The sequence below is a fragment of the Cherax quadricarinatus genome, unplaced genomic scaffold (assembly GCF_038502225.1).
Source record: "Cherax quadricarinatus isolate ZL_2023a unplaced genomic scaffold, ASM3850222v1 Contig299, whole genome shotgun sequence".
Classification (NCBI taxonomy): Eukaryota; Metazoa; Arthropoda; class Malacostraca; order Decapoda; family Parastacidae; genus Cherax; species Cherax quadricarinatus.
The window spans coordinates 27,269-47,365 of record NW_027195325.1 but is presented as its reverse complement, the minus strand read 5'-3'; the positions used below and the strand labels follow the sequence as shown (position 1 = coordinate 47,365).

Here is a 20,097-nt window from a genome sequence, read left to right as displayed (position 1 = left end):
CATGCAGGGAGAGAAGGCTATCATGAGGGCCAAGTTTTGGTGACGACAGAGGGCATGAGCGGGTATATAGATGCGTGGTTTAAGACCTACATGACAAGTGTTGGGATAAGTAATATAGCACTACAGGAAATCGGTAATAACATGCAGTGTGGGCTTAGTATGCAAGACAGACAAGCATTGAGAGGGCCTATTTTGGAGTGCGAAATATGGCAGGCTCTGGCTGGGGCGAGCTTAGGTAAAGCACCTGGCATTGATGGGCTCCCAAGTGATTTCTATGTAACAAACTGGGGTGTGATGAGAGCGTTTTTGGTACGATTGTTTAACATCTTAAAGACTAATGGGTTATGGGAGAATTGCAACGGACGGCAGTGGTGGTACTGGTGCAAAAAGGGGATCAATCAACAGTTGTGGATTATAGGGCCATTTCACTTATGTGCAGTGATTACAAGTTGTTCGCCAGGATACTGGGAAATAGACTGAAAAAGGTGATGGAAAAAGTTATAGATAGGGGACAATATGGGGGGGGGGGAGTTGCAGCCCAGCCACCGTGGAGAGAAGACGTCGTCGTTCCCGCTCTTCAGCTGAGCAACTCTGAACACTGTTGCTCGAGAATTTACTTGGGTTATCCTGAGTAGTTCTTCATCAGAGCTGAGAGGAGACTTGCTTGCAGTCACTTCGAGCCCCATCCCATCAAGAGGGTAAGGCGGTGACTTGCTTGCTTGTTCACCCCTCTCATCCCCATCCCCCCATCCTTCCCCATCCTCCCCTCACCCATACATCAACACTGGCCCACACACTTAACACACTACATACATTGCTATCCTTCTGACTGTCCTATCTTCTTATTTTTCGGCAACTTCGCTTTGGCGAGTTAACACAAGGCATTTTGACCATCTGGTAGCCCGTGTGGTTTTTTAAAATCCAGCCGATCTTTGCCTTGGGCCCTTTCCCCTCACTACTCGAGGGCAGGCTATCTTAGGGGCTGACCTTCATAAGTCAGCTGAAATAGGATGTTAGGCTAACATTAAGGAAAGATACCTTTTTGTTAAGCAACTCCTCTGCCAGATGCACCTTCCCAGGCATCATGGCGAGGATTCGTGTAAGATTACGCATTGTTGGAAATCAAATGTCCATGAAAGACATTCTCAAATGTATTTGCTCTAATTCAACTGTTGCTCCAGTGGATGTTTTTCAAACCCACGCTGGAGCAGTACTTCTCCTCTCTTCGGAAGATGAGTTACTTCAACTCCTAAAGCATGATGTCTTGGATAAACTGAAGACTTCTGGTGTTATCCCAGTTGCACCTGACAGCTATCAAGCTCAGAGGACTGTGTTTGTGGCCAGAATCAACAGTTTTATGAAACAAAGCACTGTTAATGAAACTGTTGATAACATTAATGCCGAGAATTCTGACCTTAGGGCTGTAGAAGCACACAAATTCTCGAATCACAACAACAATAAGGTAACTTTAAAATTAATACTCGAGACACCTGAGGAGGCCAAACTTGTGTGTCAAAATGGCTTCAAATGTTTCAGTACCAGATGCACATCTGACCAAATTTCTATGGAACGTTTTTGTCAGTGTGACACAATGTTTCAAGTGTTATGCCTTTGGTCATAACAACAACAAATGCAGCACACAAGGGCAAATTTGCAGCATTTGCTCTGGCCAACATTCCTATCGTGATTGTACCAATAAAAATACACCTAAATGTGTCCTCTGTAATGGAAAACATCATGCTGTTTCTGCTATTTGTCCAGAAAGAAAAAAGGAAATGCAGAAAATTCTTGACGCCAAGAAACTATCCACTTCTAAGAAGACCACTCCCCAGGCACCGCCAACCATGTCCCAAACTTCCTTCCCAGCTCTGCCTGGATCAAGTGGGACTCCTCAGGTCTCTACCAATGGTTCCAATGTTTGGAATTCTGCCCCTCTTGGAGCGCCCCAATCTAACCCTCACTTACAACAGACACAACAACAAGGTTCAGTCGCATCTCATGTGTCTCAGGTATCCACAGACGGGGATATAACGAGAGCACAACTAATGTACTTGGTGGCCAAAGACACAGCAGGTGGTGATATTCAACTCTGCTCTCGTGTTTTGAATGATCTGTTAATGGCTAATGGGATCACTCCCATCATTATCCCTGAAAATGTGAAGGCCATTATGACCCAGCCTTCTCATAACAAGAAGTATGTACCATACTCTACATCTAAAAATAAGCCTAAGTCATTCCTGGCCCAGGGATCGCCCTCCTCGCAAACCCAGGTTGACAACTCCTCTCAACCCGATAAGTCAACACCTGAACATAACAATGCCCCAGAAAGTGGTGCCTACTCTTCCGCTATTGTAGCTGATCCTGTTGAACAGGAACTTTCCCAAGGTAACTCACCTTGCCGATCTAATATTCCCTTGGAGCCTACACAGTCTCCCATTAACTCTCACGAGCCTCTGCTTCCTGAAACTGAGAATAGCATACCTCAGTTTTATGATGATGACTCTAACGACTCTAATGATTCTAACGAGTCTGTTAATATTACTGCCTCTAGTGAAGATGATGGCATTTTTAATACACAAGCATCCACGCAAAAGTTCCCTCTTCCCCTTGACGAGTCCAGCAGGAATAGTGTAGATACAACACATAACATTACTTGCAGGCGTTCAGAACGCAGTGTACGAGCGAAGAATAAGCAATAATGGGGATTACAATTTTCCAACTTAATGTTCAACATTTCTTTAATAACCGTTACCTTCTTGAGGTTGAAACTCTCTCCAGGTAAACTCCAGGTAAACTATAATCCCGATGTTATACTTTTGAACGAGACAGCTGCAAGAGTTGATCAACATATTAAATTACGTGGATACTGTACTGTGGAGAAATCGAGAGGACCGTTTAGTGGTGTAGCCATCTTGGTTAAATTAGGATATACATTTAAAAATATTCATTTGGATGAAGATAACATTCTTGCAATAGAACTAACAACGTCGCATGGACAACTAGTAATAGGAACTGGATATTTTCCCCCGAGACAGCCATATATAGAGTCAATTCCTCTACATAGGATATTAAGCAGAAATATTCCAACAATTCTAGCTGGAGATTTTAATGCTCATCACCCTGCCCTCTTCAACTGTGGAGCTGGTATTCCACTGGGTGACTTAAAAGGAAAACAACTCTTTAATATCATGACAGCTAGAAACTTGTCATTTCAAGGCCCATTCTTCAAATCGTACATTGGACCTCATCCAGGAACACCAGATATAGTACTGACAAACAGAGACTGTGACATCTTTCACTGTCGTATATCTCCTGGTGGAAATGTAGGATCTGACCATATCCCTGTTATAATACAACTACAAACTTCTCCATTTAGAATACCTGTAACTCCTAAACCCAATCTTAACACCCTAGGATTTGACCCCTTCAGGGCATATCTGGGTGAGGATGAAATTGTGTCTTTGGAAAATCTACCTTCCAGTGCAATTGATGATGCAATCAGGTCCCTGCACAATCGAATAATTGAAGCTACCAATGCAACTTGCCAATTAGCTTCCACAAAGATATACCAACAATATAAACCTACTAGAGAAATTAGAGACACTTTAAGAAATTATCAAGCAGAATGTCGAAGGCATCTTCAAACGCGACAACCACCAGCAGCTACACTGCACCGATTAAGGCACGAATTAATTAACATGATTAGTCAACACAAAAGAGACATATGGAAATTTTTAGTTCTTCAAGCTAATCAATATAAACGTGAACCAGCAAAATTTTGGAGTAAGATCCGACAACTTTTAGGGGCAAAGCACAAGCCTCCTAACTACCTAATTCATACCTTCACTGATGAGGATGATGAAGATGTTGAAATTAAACTTGACGATCCACAGGACCAGGCTAATTTGATGGGTGATGTATGGGAGAAAATTCTCTCTCATAATAACAGTCGTCAATTTAATAATAATCATTATCAGTTAGTAAATGAATGGAGAGATGAGAACTTGGATGATCTACAACCACTACCTACCATCGATACTTCAACTCTTGAAGATACCCACCCGCTTACTAGACCTATTACATTACTAGAGATAAGTCAGGTTATTGGAAAAATGAGAAATAGAGCCCCTGGCCTCTCTGGAATAACAATGAAACAAATAAAGTACCTACCTAGAAATTGCAAACAGTCCTTGGTAAATATCTTTAATGCCATCTTGGCCTCAGGACATTTTCCAGTTGTTTTTAAGACTGCTAGGATGATCTTTCTTGCTAAGCCCAATAAAGACATCCACCAACCTGGGAACTATAGACCAATATCTTTACTTGAAGTCACTGGAAAAGTTCTTGAGAAAGTCATTTCCAACAGATTGAATTACTATATGGAGTTTAATCACTTGTTTACTGAAAAACAATTTGGCTTTAGAACACATAGAAGTACCAATCATGCAATAAATGTTATTTTTGACACTGTAGCAAGTCTAAAACAGCAGGGCAATCTTGCCTTAATTGCCACCAGAGATGTTCATAAAGCTTTTGATAGCTTATGGCATGATGGCCTTATATACAAACTCATTGACCTACCAGACCATAACTGGACTTTTCTCAGAGTAATATATAATTTCTTAACTCAAAGAAAAATCATTCCCACCTTTCATGGCAAGTCGACAGAACCTTTTATACCGACGGCTGGTGTCCCACAAGGTTCTTGTCTCAGTCCACTTCTGTTTAACATTTATGTGAATGACCTTCCTCAACCAGAGTTTAATGACACAATTGTGACACAGTTTGCAGATGATGTTATTCATGTCGTCTCATCAACTCCAGTAACAGGAAAATACAAGTATGAGAGAGTCATAGAAAAAATGAATATTGAACTTCGTCGAACATCTAACTGGGAGAAGAAATGGAGAATTATGACTAATCCTGACAAGGTCCTTGTTAGCACGATAGGATGTTTTGCATCAACCATCGAAGATAAAGGGGGTATCTCCATCAGAGGTACACCTGTAGCCATTAGAAACCCTAACAAGATCTTGGGATATGAAATAGACAGGCTGCTCCACTCAACATCTCATGTAACTAAAAAGATCAACACAGCCAAAGCCGGTCTTAGCAGACTCTTTCGATTCAATCAAGCCCCTCAACATGTCAAAAAACATCTGTATAAAATGATAATAAGACCTATACTCGAATACCCTTGTGTCCCAATGTCATTGACAACAAAGACCAACATGCTACGGTTACAAAGGGTCCAGAATAGAGCTCTTCGCTTTATTACCGATACCAGGAGGAGAGACAGAGTTAAAATGGCAGATTTACACACACAACAAGATATTTCTGCCATAAATGTACGCCTTGACACCCTAAAAAAGAAACAACTTTATACAATGCAAGAACTATACATGCCAGATAGAGAACATCCTATACAAGTGATAAATACCACCGATTACACCATCAATACTCCACCTCACAGGACTCAAAGAATGACTCTCCCACAGAGGGTTCGTCGTTTTATTCATAAAGATGATTACCCTCGACCCATGATTTTGAGCAACTTACCTGATGAAGAAGATTGGATATTACCAGAACCTTTCTATGTATACTGAGAAAATTATCGCCCCCAATTAGGGAGACATCTTAAATAACTTTCTAATGTAAAATTATGCTATTGACTATTGTTGGACACCACCATTAAGAAGCTATTGTCACGAGCTCATAAACTGGCCAGAAAATATTGCCTTTTTTGTCGTATAAATATCCGTTGTGCACTCGCGAAAAAAAAAAAAAAAAAAAAAAAAAAAAAAAAAAAAAAAAAAAAAAAAAGCAATTGCAACTTGTATAAGTACTACCAATTCAGAGTCATGTAGTTATATACCTATTATATCTATGTGACTCTGATGGGTTAGTATTATACCCCTTAAAGAATATCTTATCAATTCACACACACTTTTCAAATTGCACCAAAGTGGTTGGGCCACTTACCTTTTATATCCTACCTCTCCCCCCCTCCCACCCTTTTCCAATATTTCCATCCTTACCCATCCTTCTTCCTTCCCCATCTTACCAAAGCTCTGGTCATCAGAAGAAGAAGAAGACAATATGGGATACCAGGCAGGTCTATGTTTGAAGATCACGGGATGATTCATGGTTTCATAGAAATGGGACAGGTGTCGGGTGGGGGGGGCGAGGGATTTTAGTTTTGGATTTGGCTACGGCAAATGACAGTGTAGAAAGAGGAGCTTTGTGGCAGTTCATGCGTTGGCAGGGTTTTGGGAGTGAAATCATCTCTTGGGCACAGACTTTATACACAGGGGCGACTATGCGTGTGCAGGTCAATTGAAAGTTAGATGTGCCAGTTCAGATGGGTCGGGGTTTGAGGCAAGGTTGTCCCCTTTCACAATTATTGTTTGTGTGTTTTCAAGATCCTTTTTATAGGGCGGTGTGGGCTAGAGTTTTGGGGGATTTGGGGGGTTATGAGAGCGATGGGTGGCCTGGTATTGTGGGATACATAGATGATACATCGGTCTTGGTAGGAGGTGGTGTAGACTTGCAGCAGGTGGAAGGAATCGTGGACGTGTTTGGAGAGGCGACAGGGATGAGAATTAATGCTACGAAGACTAAGTTCATAGCAGTGGGAAATTGGGACCAAATGAGTGGGGGCATGAGGGGTAGGTGGAGCATGGTGGACCAGCTTAAGATATGTGGGATTGTGTATGTTTGTGATCCATTGGTGGCACGTGAGGTGAACTCAGTGAGGGCCGTGGACAGTGTGTTAAAAAGATTAGGAGGACTGAGGTCTGCAAATCTCACTTTGCACCAAAGAGTAATTGCGACAAACGTACTATTATATAGTGAATTATGGCATGTTGTGGTTGTTGTGATAGAAACACAGGCCTTATCTCTAGGCTTTATTGAACATAGAATCTTCATAGTACTTCTGCAACAACAAAATATAATGACTAGTACATCTAATAACTGCTTCTACAGGGATGGTGATGTCTTGCATATGTCAAGAGAAAAGTTATAACTACAGGCCACATATTTAAACTCACCATGTAATCTGCATCACTAATATATTGATATAAAAGAAGAGAATCACACACCATGTGTTGACACCCATGACACACACCAAACTGTTGTTGTTGTTAAGGGCCCCGAGAGGTGGTGCAGTATTATCCTGTTGCTGCTCCCCACAGGAGCAGTATCACTACAATCTCCCCCTTCTAAAATATCAGAGACAGTAATCTCCCAAACTGTTAGGTGGGCGACGTACACGTCCCGACCTTCGTAGCCCTTGGGCCTCTTCACCAGGTTCAATATTTTCCAGTGGGGTTTGACTAACTGCTGGAGCAGAATCCTCTATTTCTGTAGGGGTAGTCTCAAGGGGCTTTCCAGGAGAAAACGAAGCATTTTTCACATTTATTGGTGTATCTTGAGATACCACACTAATGGGGATTTCAACTGGGGCTAAATGTCTTATAGATACTGTAGTCTCTTCACCATTTTGGTAGCGAATATAGGCGTAATGTGGATTAGCTTGCAGGAGCTCTACCTCTTCCACTAAAGGATCCGTCTTGTTCATCCTACGGTGACTCTTCAGGAGAACGGGTCCAGGATGACATAACCAATGGGGCACGGAGGCTCCCGTAGAGGAACGACATGAATAGTCGAGGAGTCTTTCATGAGGGGTTGCATTAGTAGCTGTGCACAGCAATGATCTAATAGAGTGAAGAGCATCAGGTAGGACAGTTTGCCAGTGTTCAACAGGTAGATTGCACGACTTCAGTGTCATTGTAACTGCCTTCCATATAGTACCATTGAACTGCTCCACTTGACCATTGCCTTGAGGGTTGTAGCTTGTTGTTCTGCTGCAGGCAATACCTTTGCTAGCCAAAAACTCCTGAAGTTCGTTACTCATGAACGAGGATCCCCTGTCTGAATGGATATAAGCTGGCATACCAAAAATAGAGAACAACTGTGAAAGACAACTAATAACAGTTGAAGCAGCCACATTTGCACAGGGGAACACAAAGGGAAACCTTGAATATTCATCTACTATGTTAAGGAAATATCTATTCTGATTTATGCTTGGTGGAGGTCCTTTGAAATCTATATTCAGTCTCTCGAAAGGCTGGGTGGATTTTATGAGATGAGTTTTCTCTGGCTGATGAAAGTTTGGCTTGCACTCTGCACATAGTCTGCATGTGTAATAGTGGGAGACATCATGTAGCTTGACTGACACTGCGGAGTTAACCACTAGATTAACCTCCTGGAACTTGTCGACCACCTCCTCATAAACATGAGCCGAGCAGAACTTCACAAAGATCCATGATACGTCATTCATTGCCACACCGTACAAGTCTTCATTGGCAATACCATAGGTATCACAAATTATTGCAGGCAATAGTAGTGCCGTTGACGGTCCAAGCACAGCCTCACGGGTCAATTCAATACACACAGTATTGACGCGGCACCTTGCCACCATGTTATGAAAATGAAAACTGCCACCGGTCAACTATAGGGGGCAACAGTAGCACACGTCCTCTCTACTCAAAGGCTGAGAGATGAATATGACTGTAATTATCGCTCGTTGCTCGTTTCCCTGCCGGCTTCTTGGTGTTGCTGGGCAGCAGCAGCACGGAGTCACATGATCAAAGGGGGGGGGGGGTGTTCACACCTCGCCTGGAGTAGTCTGCCTGGACTGCTCTCTCTCTTGTCGGTTGGACGTTCTTCTGGCAAGACACCCCAAACTCCACTCTCTTGTGGGCCCTTGTTGGAAGATCGTCTCTGTCATTTTCTTGTTGTTGGTTCTGTGGAACTTTGTTCACAGAACATTGTCTAGTCTTAGTGATTTTCGACGTTGTACTGAGGTTGTGTGTCGCACTGACACTGAGAAACCCAGGTCCTGAGCTGTAGCTTCTGACCTAATTTGTACTGGTATCTGTGTACTGTCACAGTCGGGGATTTTCTTATGCTGAACTTAGATTAAGTAGTTTACCTGGAGTTTACCTGGAGAGAGTTTCGGGGGTCAACTCCCCCGCGGCCCGGTCTGTGACCAAGCCTCCTGGTGGATCAGCCCCTGATCAACCAGGCTGTTGCTGCTGGCTGCACGCAAACCAACGTACGAGCCACAGCCCGGCTGATCAGGAACTGACTTTAGGTGCTTGTCTAGCGCCAGCTTGAAGACTGCCAGGGGTCTGTTGGTAATCCCCCTTATGTGTGCTGGGAGGCAGTTGAACAGTCTCGGGCCCCTGACACTTATTGTATGGTCTCTTAACGTGCTAGTGACACCCCTGCTTTTCATTGGGGGGATGGTGCATCGTCTGCCAAGTCTTTTGCTTTCGTAGTGAGTGATTTTCGTGTGCAAGTTCGGTACTAGTCCCTCTAGGATTTTCCAGGTGTATATAATCATGTATCTCTCCCTCCTGCGTTCCAGGGAATACAGGTTTAGAAACCTCAAGCGCTACCAGTAATTGAGGTGTTTTATCTCCGTTATGTACAAATGGTATATAATACCGACAAGATGAGAGTAAGACACATGTGCAACATCTGGGTATCTTTATTGTAGACATTTCACCATCCAGTGGCTTTATCAACACAAATTCTAGGACATAACTTGAAGACAGTAGAACTATGTACAGAAGATGAGGTAATCAGTCCCTCAACCTAGGAGTAGGTGCGAACAGCACCATAGTCGTGGAGATTCTGAAGCAGAAGAAAGAATCCTGGCGCTTATATAGTAACGTCCGGTGGCCTGGTGGCTAAAGCTCCCACTTCACACACGGAGGGCCCGGGTTCGATTCCCGGCGGGTGGAAACATTTCGACACGTTTCCTTACACCTGTTGTCCTGTTCACCTAGCAGCAAATAGGTACCTGGGTGTTAGTCGACTGGTGTGGGTCGCATCCTGGGGGACAAGATTAAGGACCCCAATGGAAATAAGTTAGACAGTCCTCGATGACGCACTGACTTTCTTGGGTTATCCTGGGTGGCTAACCCTCCGGGGTTAAAAATCCGAACAAAAATCTTATCTTATCTTATCTAACGTCAGGTGAAGCAGACGAGGGCAAATTCACTGGTAGGCAGGATTCCCCAGTGGAAGTAGGTCCTTCCCAAAGAGATGGGTTAGTTGTAGTAGTAGTTGTCGTAGTCGTGAAGGTTATGTACATGTCCTCAGAATTAAGATTCCATGATGTTGCAGTGTCTGACAAGTTGTGTACGAATGGTATATAATACCGACAAGATGAGAGTAAGACACATGTGCAACATCTGGGTATCTTTATTGTAGACGTTTCGCCATCCAGTGGCTTTATCAATACAAATTCTAGGACATAACTTGAAGACAGTAGAACTATGTACAGAAGATGAGGTAATCAGTCCCTCAACCTAGGAGTAGGTGCGAACAGCACCATAGTCGTGGAGATTCTGAAGCAGAAGAAAGAATCCTGGCACTTATATAGTAACGTCAGGTGAAGCAGACGAGGTGCTGTTCGCACCTACTCCTAGGTTGAGGGACTGATTACCTCATCTTCTGTACATAGTTCTACTGTCTTCAAGTTATGTCCTAGAATTTGTATTGATAAAGCCACTGGATGGCGAAACGTCTACAATAAAGATACCCAGATGTTGCACATGTGTCTTACTCTCATCTTGTCGGTATTATATACCATTCGTACACAACTTGTCAGACACTGCAACATCATGGAATCTTAATTCTGAGGACATGTACATAACCTTCACGACTACGACAACTACTACTACAACTAACCCATCTCTTTGGGAAGGACCTACTTCCACTGGGGAATCCCGCCTACCAGTGAATTTGCCCTCGTCTGCTTCACCTGACGTTACTATATAAGCGCCAGGATTCTTTCTTCTGCTTCAGAATCTCCACGACTATGGTGCTGTTCGCACCTACTCCTAGGTTGAGGGACTGATTACCTCATCTTCTGTACATAGTTCTACTGTCTTCAAGTTATGTCCTAGAATTTGTATTGATAAAGCCACTGGATGGCGAAACGTCTACAATAAAGATACCCAGATGTTGCACATGTGTCTTACTCTCATCTCCGTTATGCGCGCCGTGAAAGTTCTCTGTACATTTTCTAGGTCGGCAATTTCACCTGCCTTGAAAGGTGCTGTTAGAGTGCAGCAATATTCCAGCCTAGATAGAACAAGTGACCTGAAGAGTGTCATCATGGGCTTGGCCTCCCTAGTTTTGAAGGTTCTCATTATCCATCCTGTCATTTTTCTAGCAGATGCGATTGATACAATGTTATGGTCCTTGAAGGTGAGATCCTCCGACATAATCACTCCCAGGTCTTTGACGTTGGTGTTTCGCTCTATTTTGTGGCCAGAATTTGTTTTGTACTCTGATGAAGATTTAATTTCCTCATGTTTACCATATCTGAGTAATTGAAATTTCTCATCGTTGAACTTCATATTGTTTTCTGCAGCCCACTGAAAGATTTGGTTGATGTCCGCCTGGAGCCTTGCAGTGTCTGCAATGGAAGACACTGTCATGCAGATTCGGGTGTCATCTGCAAAGGAAGACACGGTGCTGTGGCTGACATCCTTGTCTATGTCGGATGAGGATGAGGAACAAGATGGGAGCTAGTACTGTGCCTTGTGGAACAGAGCTTTTCACCGTAGCTGCCTCGGACTTTACTCTGTTGACGACTACTCTCTGTGTTCTGTTAGTGAGGAAATTATAGATCCATCGACCGACTTTTCCTGTTATTCCTTTTGCACGCATTTTGTGCGCTATTCCGCCATGGTCACACTTGTCGAAGGCTTTTGCAAAGTCTGTATATATTACATCTGCATTCTTTTTGTCTTCTAGTGCATTTAGGACCTTGTCGTAGTGATCCAATAGTTGAGACAGACAGGAGCGACCTGTTCTAAACCCATGTTGCCCTGGGTTGTGTAACTGATGGGTTTCTAGATGGGTGGTGATCTTGCTTCTTAGGACCCTTTCAAAGATTTTTATGATATGGGATGTTAGTGCTATTGGTCTGTAGTTCTTTGCTATTGCTTTACTGCCCCCTTTGTGGAGTGGGGCTATGTCTGTTGTTTTTAGTAACTGAGGGACGACCCCCGTGTCTATGCTCCCTCTCCATAGGATGGAAAAGGCTCGTGATAGGGGCTTCTTGCAGTTCTTGATGAACACAGAGTTCCATGAGTCTGGCCCTGGGGCAGAGTGCATGGGCATGTCATTTATCACCTGTTCGAAGTCATTTGGCGTCAGGATAACATCGGATAGGCTTGTGTTAATCAAATTTTGTGGCTCTCTCATAAAAAATTCATTTTGATCTTCGACTCTCAGTCTGTTTAGCGGCTTGCTAAAAACTGAGTCATATTGGGACTTGAGTAGCTCACTCATTTCCTTGCTGTCATCTGTGTAGGACCCATCTTGTTTAAGTAGGGGCCCAATACTGGACGTTGTTCTCGATTTTGATTTGGCATAGGAGAAGAAATACTTTGGGTTTCTTTCGATTTCATTTATGGCTTTTAGTTCTTCCCGCGATTCCTGACTCCTAAAGGATTCTTTTAGCTTAAGTTCGATGCTTGCTATTTCTCTGACCAGTGTCTCCCTACGCATTTCAGATATATTGACCTCTTTTAGCCGCTCTGTTATTCTTTTCCGTCGCCTGTAAAGGGAGCGCCTGTCTCTTTCTATTTTACATCTACTCCTCCTTTTTCTTAGAGGAATAAGCCTTGTGCATACATCGAGTGCCACCGAGTTAATCTGTTCTAGGCATAAGTTGGGGTCTGTGTTGCTTAGTGTATCTTCCCAGTTTATATCGGTTAGGACTTGGTTTACTTGGTCCCACTTTATGTTTTTGTTATTGAAGTTGAATTTGGTGAATGCTCCCTCGTGACTAGTCTCATTTTGTCGGTCTGGGGCTCCACGCATACATGTCTGAACCTCAATTATGTTGTGATCTGAGTATATTGTTTTTGATATGGTGACATTTCGTATCAGATCATCATTGTTAGTGAAGATGAGGTCTAGTGTATTCTCCAGTCTAGTAGGCTCTATTATTTGCTGGTTTAAATTGAATTTTGTGCAGAGATTTAAAAGCTCGTGTGAGTGTGAGTTTTCATCAGAGCTGCCTCCTGGTTTACCTGGAGTTTACCTGGAGAGAGTTCCGGGGGTCAACGCCCCCGCGGCCCGGTCTGAGACCAGGCCTCCTGGTGGATCAGAGCCTGATCAACCAGGCTGTTGCTGCTGGCTGCACTCAAACCAACATACGAGCCACAGCCCGGCTGATCCGGAACTGACTTTAGGTGCTTGTCCAGTGCCAGCTTGAATACTGCCAGGGGTCTGTTGGTAATCCCCCTTATGTGTGCTGGGAGGCAGTTGAACAGTCTCGGGCCCCTGACACTTATTGTATGGTCTCTTAACGTGCTAGTGACACCCCTGCTTTTCATTGGGGGGATGGTGCATCGTCTGCCAAGTCTTTTGCTTTCGTAGTGGGTGATTTTCGTGTGCAAGTTCGGTACTAGTCCCTCTAGGATTTTCCAGGTGTATATAATCATGTATCTCTCCCTCCTGCGTTCCAGGGAATACAGGTTTAGGAACCTCAAGCGCTCCCAATAATTGAGGTGTTTTATCTCCGTTATGCGCGCCGTGAAAGTTCTCTGTACATTTTCTAGGTCGGCAATTTCACCTGCCTTGAAAGGTGCTGTTAGTGTGCAGCAATATTCCAGCCTAGATAGAACAAGTGACCTGAAGAGTGTCATCATGGGCTTGGCCTCCCTAGTTTTGAAGGTTCTCATTATCCATCCTGTCATTTTTCTAGCAGATGCGATTGATACAATGTTATGGTCCTTGAAGGTGAGATCCTCTGACATGATCACTCCCAGGTCTTTGACGTTGGTGTTTCGCTCTATTTTGTGGCCAGAATTTGTTTTGTACTCTGATGAAGATTTAATTTCCTCATGTTTACCATATCTGAGTAATTGAAATTTATCATCGTTGAACTTCATATTGTTTTCTGCAGCCCACTGAAAGATTTGGTTGATGTCCGCCTGGAGCCTTGCAGTGTCTGCAATGGAAGACACTGTCATGCAGATTCGGGTGTCATCTGCAAAGGAAGACACGGTGCTGTGGCTGACATCCTTGTCTATGTCGGATATAAGGATGAGGAACAAGATGGGAGCGAGTACTGTGCCTTGTGGAACAGAGCTTTTCACCGTAGCTGCCTCGGACTTTACTCTGTTGACGACTACTCTCTGTGTTCTGTTAGTGAGGAAATTATAGATCCATCGACCGACTTTTCCTGTTATTCCTTTAGCACGCATTTTGTGCGCTATTACGCCATGGTCACACTTGTCGAAGGCTTTTGCAAAGTCTGTATATATTACATCTGCATTCTTTTTGTCTTCTAGTGCATTTAGGACCTTGTCGTAGTGGTGTTATTACTGCAACAATATTATTTGCTATATTCCTCCATTTTAGGTGCCTTAAGTTGAAATCCCCCAGGAGCAAGATGTTGGGTGCAGGAGTATGGGAGTTTTGTGACTTTTGTGGAGGATCTGCAGATGGTCCCTACTTTGTGTCGTTATATTATCTCCTTGTTTCTGATTGTGTTGCTATTGCTTGCTATATTGCTGTTCGGCTTATCAGTCGTTTTATAGTTCAAGCAAGCTGTTCTGATTGCCAGGTTGGTCAAAAAGTTAGTTGATGTGAGGACTTTGTCAGTCACTGGTTTAAGTCTAGTCGAGTCGTGAGACATAGTGAACTACCTAGAGCACTTACACACATACACACAAACTTACTTGTATATATTTATATATATATATTTTTTTATTTTATTTAAAACACAATACATAGCTTAACATAAAACCCCTTAAACAAGGGTGATATACATTTAATATAATGCATTATGAATCACAATCCCTCAGGACGTACAATAGTGCAGCAATCTCCGTTCAGCTTCCAGCAATTTGTGAGAAAGAAGCCCATGACTCTTGTCTTCAAGACTTGCCTTTTAACTGGCTGCCAAGATGCCGAAAAATGCTTAAAAATAAAGGTCCTGAAGATAAAGACGTACAAACTATGCTATTTGCTCTTAAGTGTCTGCACACTGCAGTCAAAGCATAATAGTTTTACCATCTTATGAGCAAGAGATTGTAATAACTCACTACAATGGATACATTACAAATCTTTTCATGGAACATTGCTTCCATCAGGAAGCGGTTGCCTCACTTACATCATATTAGTGCAACCAAGAATATTGATGTCATCTGTTTGCAGGAATGTAGATTGAAAGATGGAGCACCTCCACCAAACTTGCCTGGATATGCAGCTTATAACCTAAAGTCAACCAACTGTTGTGTGATGTATGTCAGAAAGAACTTGCCACATTCACTCCTTTCCTTGCAGAGTCGAGTTAACATGCAGTATCATGGTGTCAAAGTATATGCAGGCGATTTTTCCATAAACATTTTTAATCTCTATGCCCCAGCGAACCAGCTTCGACCTGATGCTTTACCAGATCGCATCAATAGTGAACCTACCATCATTCTTGGAGATTTTAATGCCAGACATAAGAATATTGGTGGGTCTATAACAAACACCAATGGAACTAAACTAGTGAGATTGCTAAATGAGCATGATAATGTTCGAATTGTGGGCACTACTGAGCCTACTCATATATATGGTGGCATACTAGATCTATGTCTTGGATTTAATACATCATATACGATGTATGACTCTGTCATAGTTGATGATCTTCTATCTGATCACTTCCCAAGACTAACAACTGTCAATCTTGATCACATCTCCAGCAATCAAGGAGCTAAATACAGAAGGAGGAAACTTATTCTCAAACGAGAACACAGAGACAACTTTATTAACCACTTGGATCAATGGTATAAGAATTACGAGCCCATTGGCACACAAAAATTTAATGATGATTTAATTACCACTATTGAGAGTGTTCTCACAGATCAAGTGGGCAGGAATAGGAAACAAAGACCCTCCACTATAAATAACAATAAAAACCAATGTAAATACTATAATGATCCACAGCTACGCAATCTAACACATGCAGCTAGGAGGATTGGTAAAGCATACCGTGAATGTAGAACCCCAGACCTGCTCAGAACGTTCCAAGCTGCACTAACAAATGCAAGGAATAGAAAGGAAGAACTTAGGCAACAGGAATGGGAACAGTTTGTTAGTGGATTAAATAGGTCCACCCCTTTGAGTTTGGTTTGGAAAGGTATAAATAAAATAACCAGGAAAAAGACTGGCAATGTTGCTCATCCCTTTCCTCTTGAAAAAGCAAATGACCTCATAAATGACTGGTCCAAAACATCCAGGCATGAAAGCCTTCCATCTCATATTAGAAAAAATTTAGAGAGTACTTCTGAAGAAATGTTGAAACTGATTAATTTAATGAGCCAAAATATTGATGAGAGTGATTGCCTCTTTACCGAGTATGAATTAGATAATGCATTAACCAAAGGTCGATCAACTGCTCCTGGAGAGGATGGTATAACCTATGATATTCTCAGAACTCTAAGGCACGTGCCTGATAACCCTTTGTTGGCACTGTATAATCTCAGTTACATTGAGGGCGTTCTTCCTACTTCCTGGACCAATAGTCTCATTGTGCCTATCCCTAAGCCCCAACAGCCTGATACATTTAGGCCGATCTCCTTAACTAGTTGTCTTTGTAAAACTTTTGAAAGAATGATGCTTAACAGACTGTACTACAGAATCAGACACCAACTTTCCCCCTACCTCTATGGGTTCATGAAAGGTAAAAGTGTGCAGAACTGTATTTCCACCTTTCTCACTGCACACACCTCTACTAGTTTTACCACTTTTCTTGATCTAAAATCTGCATTTGATATTGCGAACAGAACCTTTATACTACATGAACTAGCCAAAATGAATATTGGTGGTAGCTTACTCTGCTGGATAATAGGATACCTGTCAAATAGAGTATCCTCTGTCCTTTACCAAGGCTTCAGAAGTGATTCTAAAGAAATGTCTTTAGGTACACCGCAGGGAGGAGTTCTTAGTCCCATGCTATTTAATATTCTGATTAATGCTCTCCTAAATGCTCTACCTGCCTCACCTAAACATATAGCTATAAGCTATGCTGATGATATCATGATCCATACAACAGGGCATAAGAAGATGAATACCATTCTTAATGAAGTTCAGGCAATTTGTAATCGACTAGGCCTCATAATATCTTCCTCTAAAACAAAGATATTAACAAGCAAACGACATCCCCCACCCATCTATTTGCAGGGTGAAATCATTAGCTACGTTAAAACTTACAGATATCTTGGTGTAGATGTACCCTTTAACAAATCCACTATACCACAACTAAACAAGAAATGCAAAGCTAGGCTAAATGCTCTCAAAGCTGTTGCTGGCTACAATCCCAACTATGGTGCTAATGTGAGAATCGTGAGAATGATGTACATAGCCTATGTTAGGTCCTTAATTGATTATGCTGCTCCCATGTTGATATTAGCTAGAGAAAGTTCTCTCCGACCCTTGGAGTTAATGCAAAATGAAGCTCTCAGGATTATTCTTGGCTGTCCCAGATCTACAAAAGATCTTAACATGAGGAAGGAGCTTGGTATTTCTAGTATCAGTGATAGGATTGTTGAAATTAACACTGTACTCGGTATTAGAATGTTGAGAAACGAACCAGACACTGTCACAGTGAATCTTACCAAGAGTCTAGAGGTAAATACACACAGATCTAAATGGATTGTGAAAACGTGCAATTGCATTAAGTTTTATAACCTACATGAACTGTATCTCTGTAGGCAACAAGAGCATTTCACCCCTCCAAGGAAGATGTGTTCATTTAATATCACATACCTACAAGTCCCTCCCAAGAAGCTCATTGCTAGTAATCCCTTCCTTAAATCTCTTGTTAGAGCAACTGCTCAAGAAGAAATTTCTCATCTAGCCGGTAGTAATAAGTTATCACAAGTTATATACACTGATGGGTCTAAACAGGAGTCTTCTGGCAGGGCTGCATCTGGAGTTTACCTGGAGAGAGTTCCGGGGGTCAACGCCCCCGCGGCCCGGTCTGTGACCAGGCCTCCTGGCGGATCAGAGCCTGATCAACCAGGCTGTTGCTGCTGGCTGCACGCAAACCAACGTACGAGCCACAGCCCGGCTGATCCGGAACTGACTTTAGGTGCTTGTCCAGTGCCAGCTTGAAGACTGCCAGGGGTCTGTTGGTAATCCCCCTTATGTGTGCTGGGAGGCAGTTGAACAGTCTCGGGCCCCTGACACTTATTGTATGGTCTCTTAACGTGCTAGTGACACCCCTGCTTTTCATTCGGGGGATGGTGCATCGTCTGCCAAGTCTTTTGCTTTCGTAGTGAGTGATTTTCGTGTGCAAGTTCGGTACTAGTCCCTCTAGGATTTTCCAGGTGTATATAATCATGTATCTCTCCCTCCTGCGTTCCAGGGAATACAGGTTTAGGAACCTCAAGCGCTCCCAGTAATTGAGGTGTTTTATCTCCGTTATGCGCGCCGTGAAAGTTCTCTGTACATTTTCTACGTCGGCAATTTCACCTGCCTTGAAAGGTGCTGTTAGAGTGCAGCAATATTCCAGCCTAGATAGAACAAGTGACCTGAAGAGTGTCATCGTGGGCTTGGCCTCCCTAGTTTTGAAGGTTCTCATTATCCATCCTGTCATTTTTCTAGCAGATGCGATTGATACAATGTTATGGTCCTTGAAGGTGTGTGTGTATGAGTTTGTGTATGTGTGTGTGTGTTCTCTCACCTAGTTGAGATTGCAGGGGTCGAGTCCAAGCTCCTGTGTGTGTGTGTGTGTGTGCGTGTGTGTTTGTGTGTGTTTGTTTGTGCGTGTGTATGTGTATGAGTGTGTGTGTGTGTGTGTGTGTGTGTGTGTGTGTGTGTGTGTGTGTGTGTGTATGAGTGCGTGTGTGTGTGTATGAGTTTGTGTATGTGTGTGTGTGTGTGTGTTTATGTGTGTGTGTGTGTGTGTGTGTGTGTGTGTGTGTGTGTGTGTGTGGGTGTGTGTGTGTGTGTGTGTGTGTGTGTGTGTGTGTGTGTGTGTGTGTGTGTGTGTGTGACTCAACAATCAATATTTGCACCAATAACTCACTACAGTTGTGACCGGGTGTGGAAGTGTGAATTGCTCATTACTCTAAAATTTGTTCATGATTGTAGCCATGTATAAACGTAAGTAACCATTCTTACAGTATTCATTACCTTTGTAACCTGTGAGTTCATTACCTTGTACCTAGTTCAGCTATCAAAACTTTGGGGCCCAGTCCCTGGACCCATTGTGTACCTCCATAATCTGTTAATACCTTTGTAACTTGTCATGATTGTGGCTAGACCTACCTGGAGTTCATTACCTTTGTAAATTGTGAGTTCATTACCTTTGTAAATTGTGAGTTCATTACCTTTGTAAATTGTGAGTTCATTACCTTTGTAAATTGTGAGTTCATTACCTTTGTAAATTGTGAATTCATTACCTCTGTAACTTGCTCAGCCATCAAAACTTTGAGGCCCAGTCCCTGGACCCATTATGTACCTCTGTAATCTTTTGACTACCGCCCACAGGATGGGTATGGGGTGCATAATAAACATATTAAACTAAACTAACCATGAAGGTGAGATCCTCCGACATGATCACTCCCAGGTCTTTGACGTTGGTGTTTCGCTCTATTTTGTGGCCAGAATTTGTTTTGTACTCTGATGAAGATTTAATTTCCTCATGTTTACCATATCTGAGTAATTGAAATTTCTCATCGTTGAACTTCATATTGTTTTCTGCAGCCCACTGAAAGATTTGGTTGATGTCCGCCTGGAGCCTTGCAGTGTCTGCAATGGAAGACACTGTCATGCAGATTCGGGTGTCATCTGCAAAGGAAGACACGGTGCTGTGGCTGACATCCTTGTCTATGTCGGATGAGGATGAGGAACAAGATGGGAGTGAGTACTGTGCCTTGTGGAACAGAGCTTTTCACCGTAGCTGCCTCGGACTTTACTCTGTTGACGACTACTCTCTGTGTTCTGTTAGTGAGGAAATTATAGATCCATCGACCGACTTTTCCTGTTATTCCTTTAGCA

The 20,097-nt window shown here is 42.8% G+C and overlaps 1 protein-coding gene across 1 annotated transcript in view; it reads right to left on the bottom strand.

The window, feature by feature from the left end:
- Positions 1-1,415: 1,415 nt before the first annotated feature.
- The window catches only part of LOC138851308 (uncharacterized), a 37,916-nt gene continuing 19,234 nt past the window's right edge, over positions 1,416-20,097 (bottom strand). Inside the window, exons 2-3 of the mRNA XM_070080306.1 lie at positions 7,343-8,515; positions 1,416-1,421 (exon numbers count right to left, since the gene is read on the bottom strand). Coding sequence (XP_069936407.1) covers positions 1,416-1,421; positions 7,343-8,515 — 1,179 coding nt within the window. The remainder of the gene's footprint in view (positions 1,422-7,342; positions 8,516-20,097) is intronic.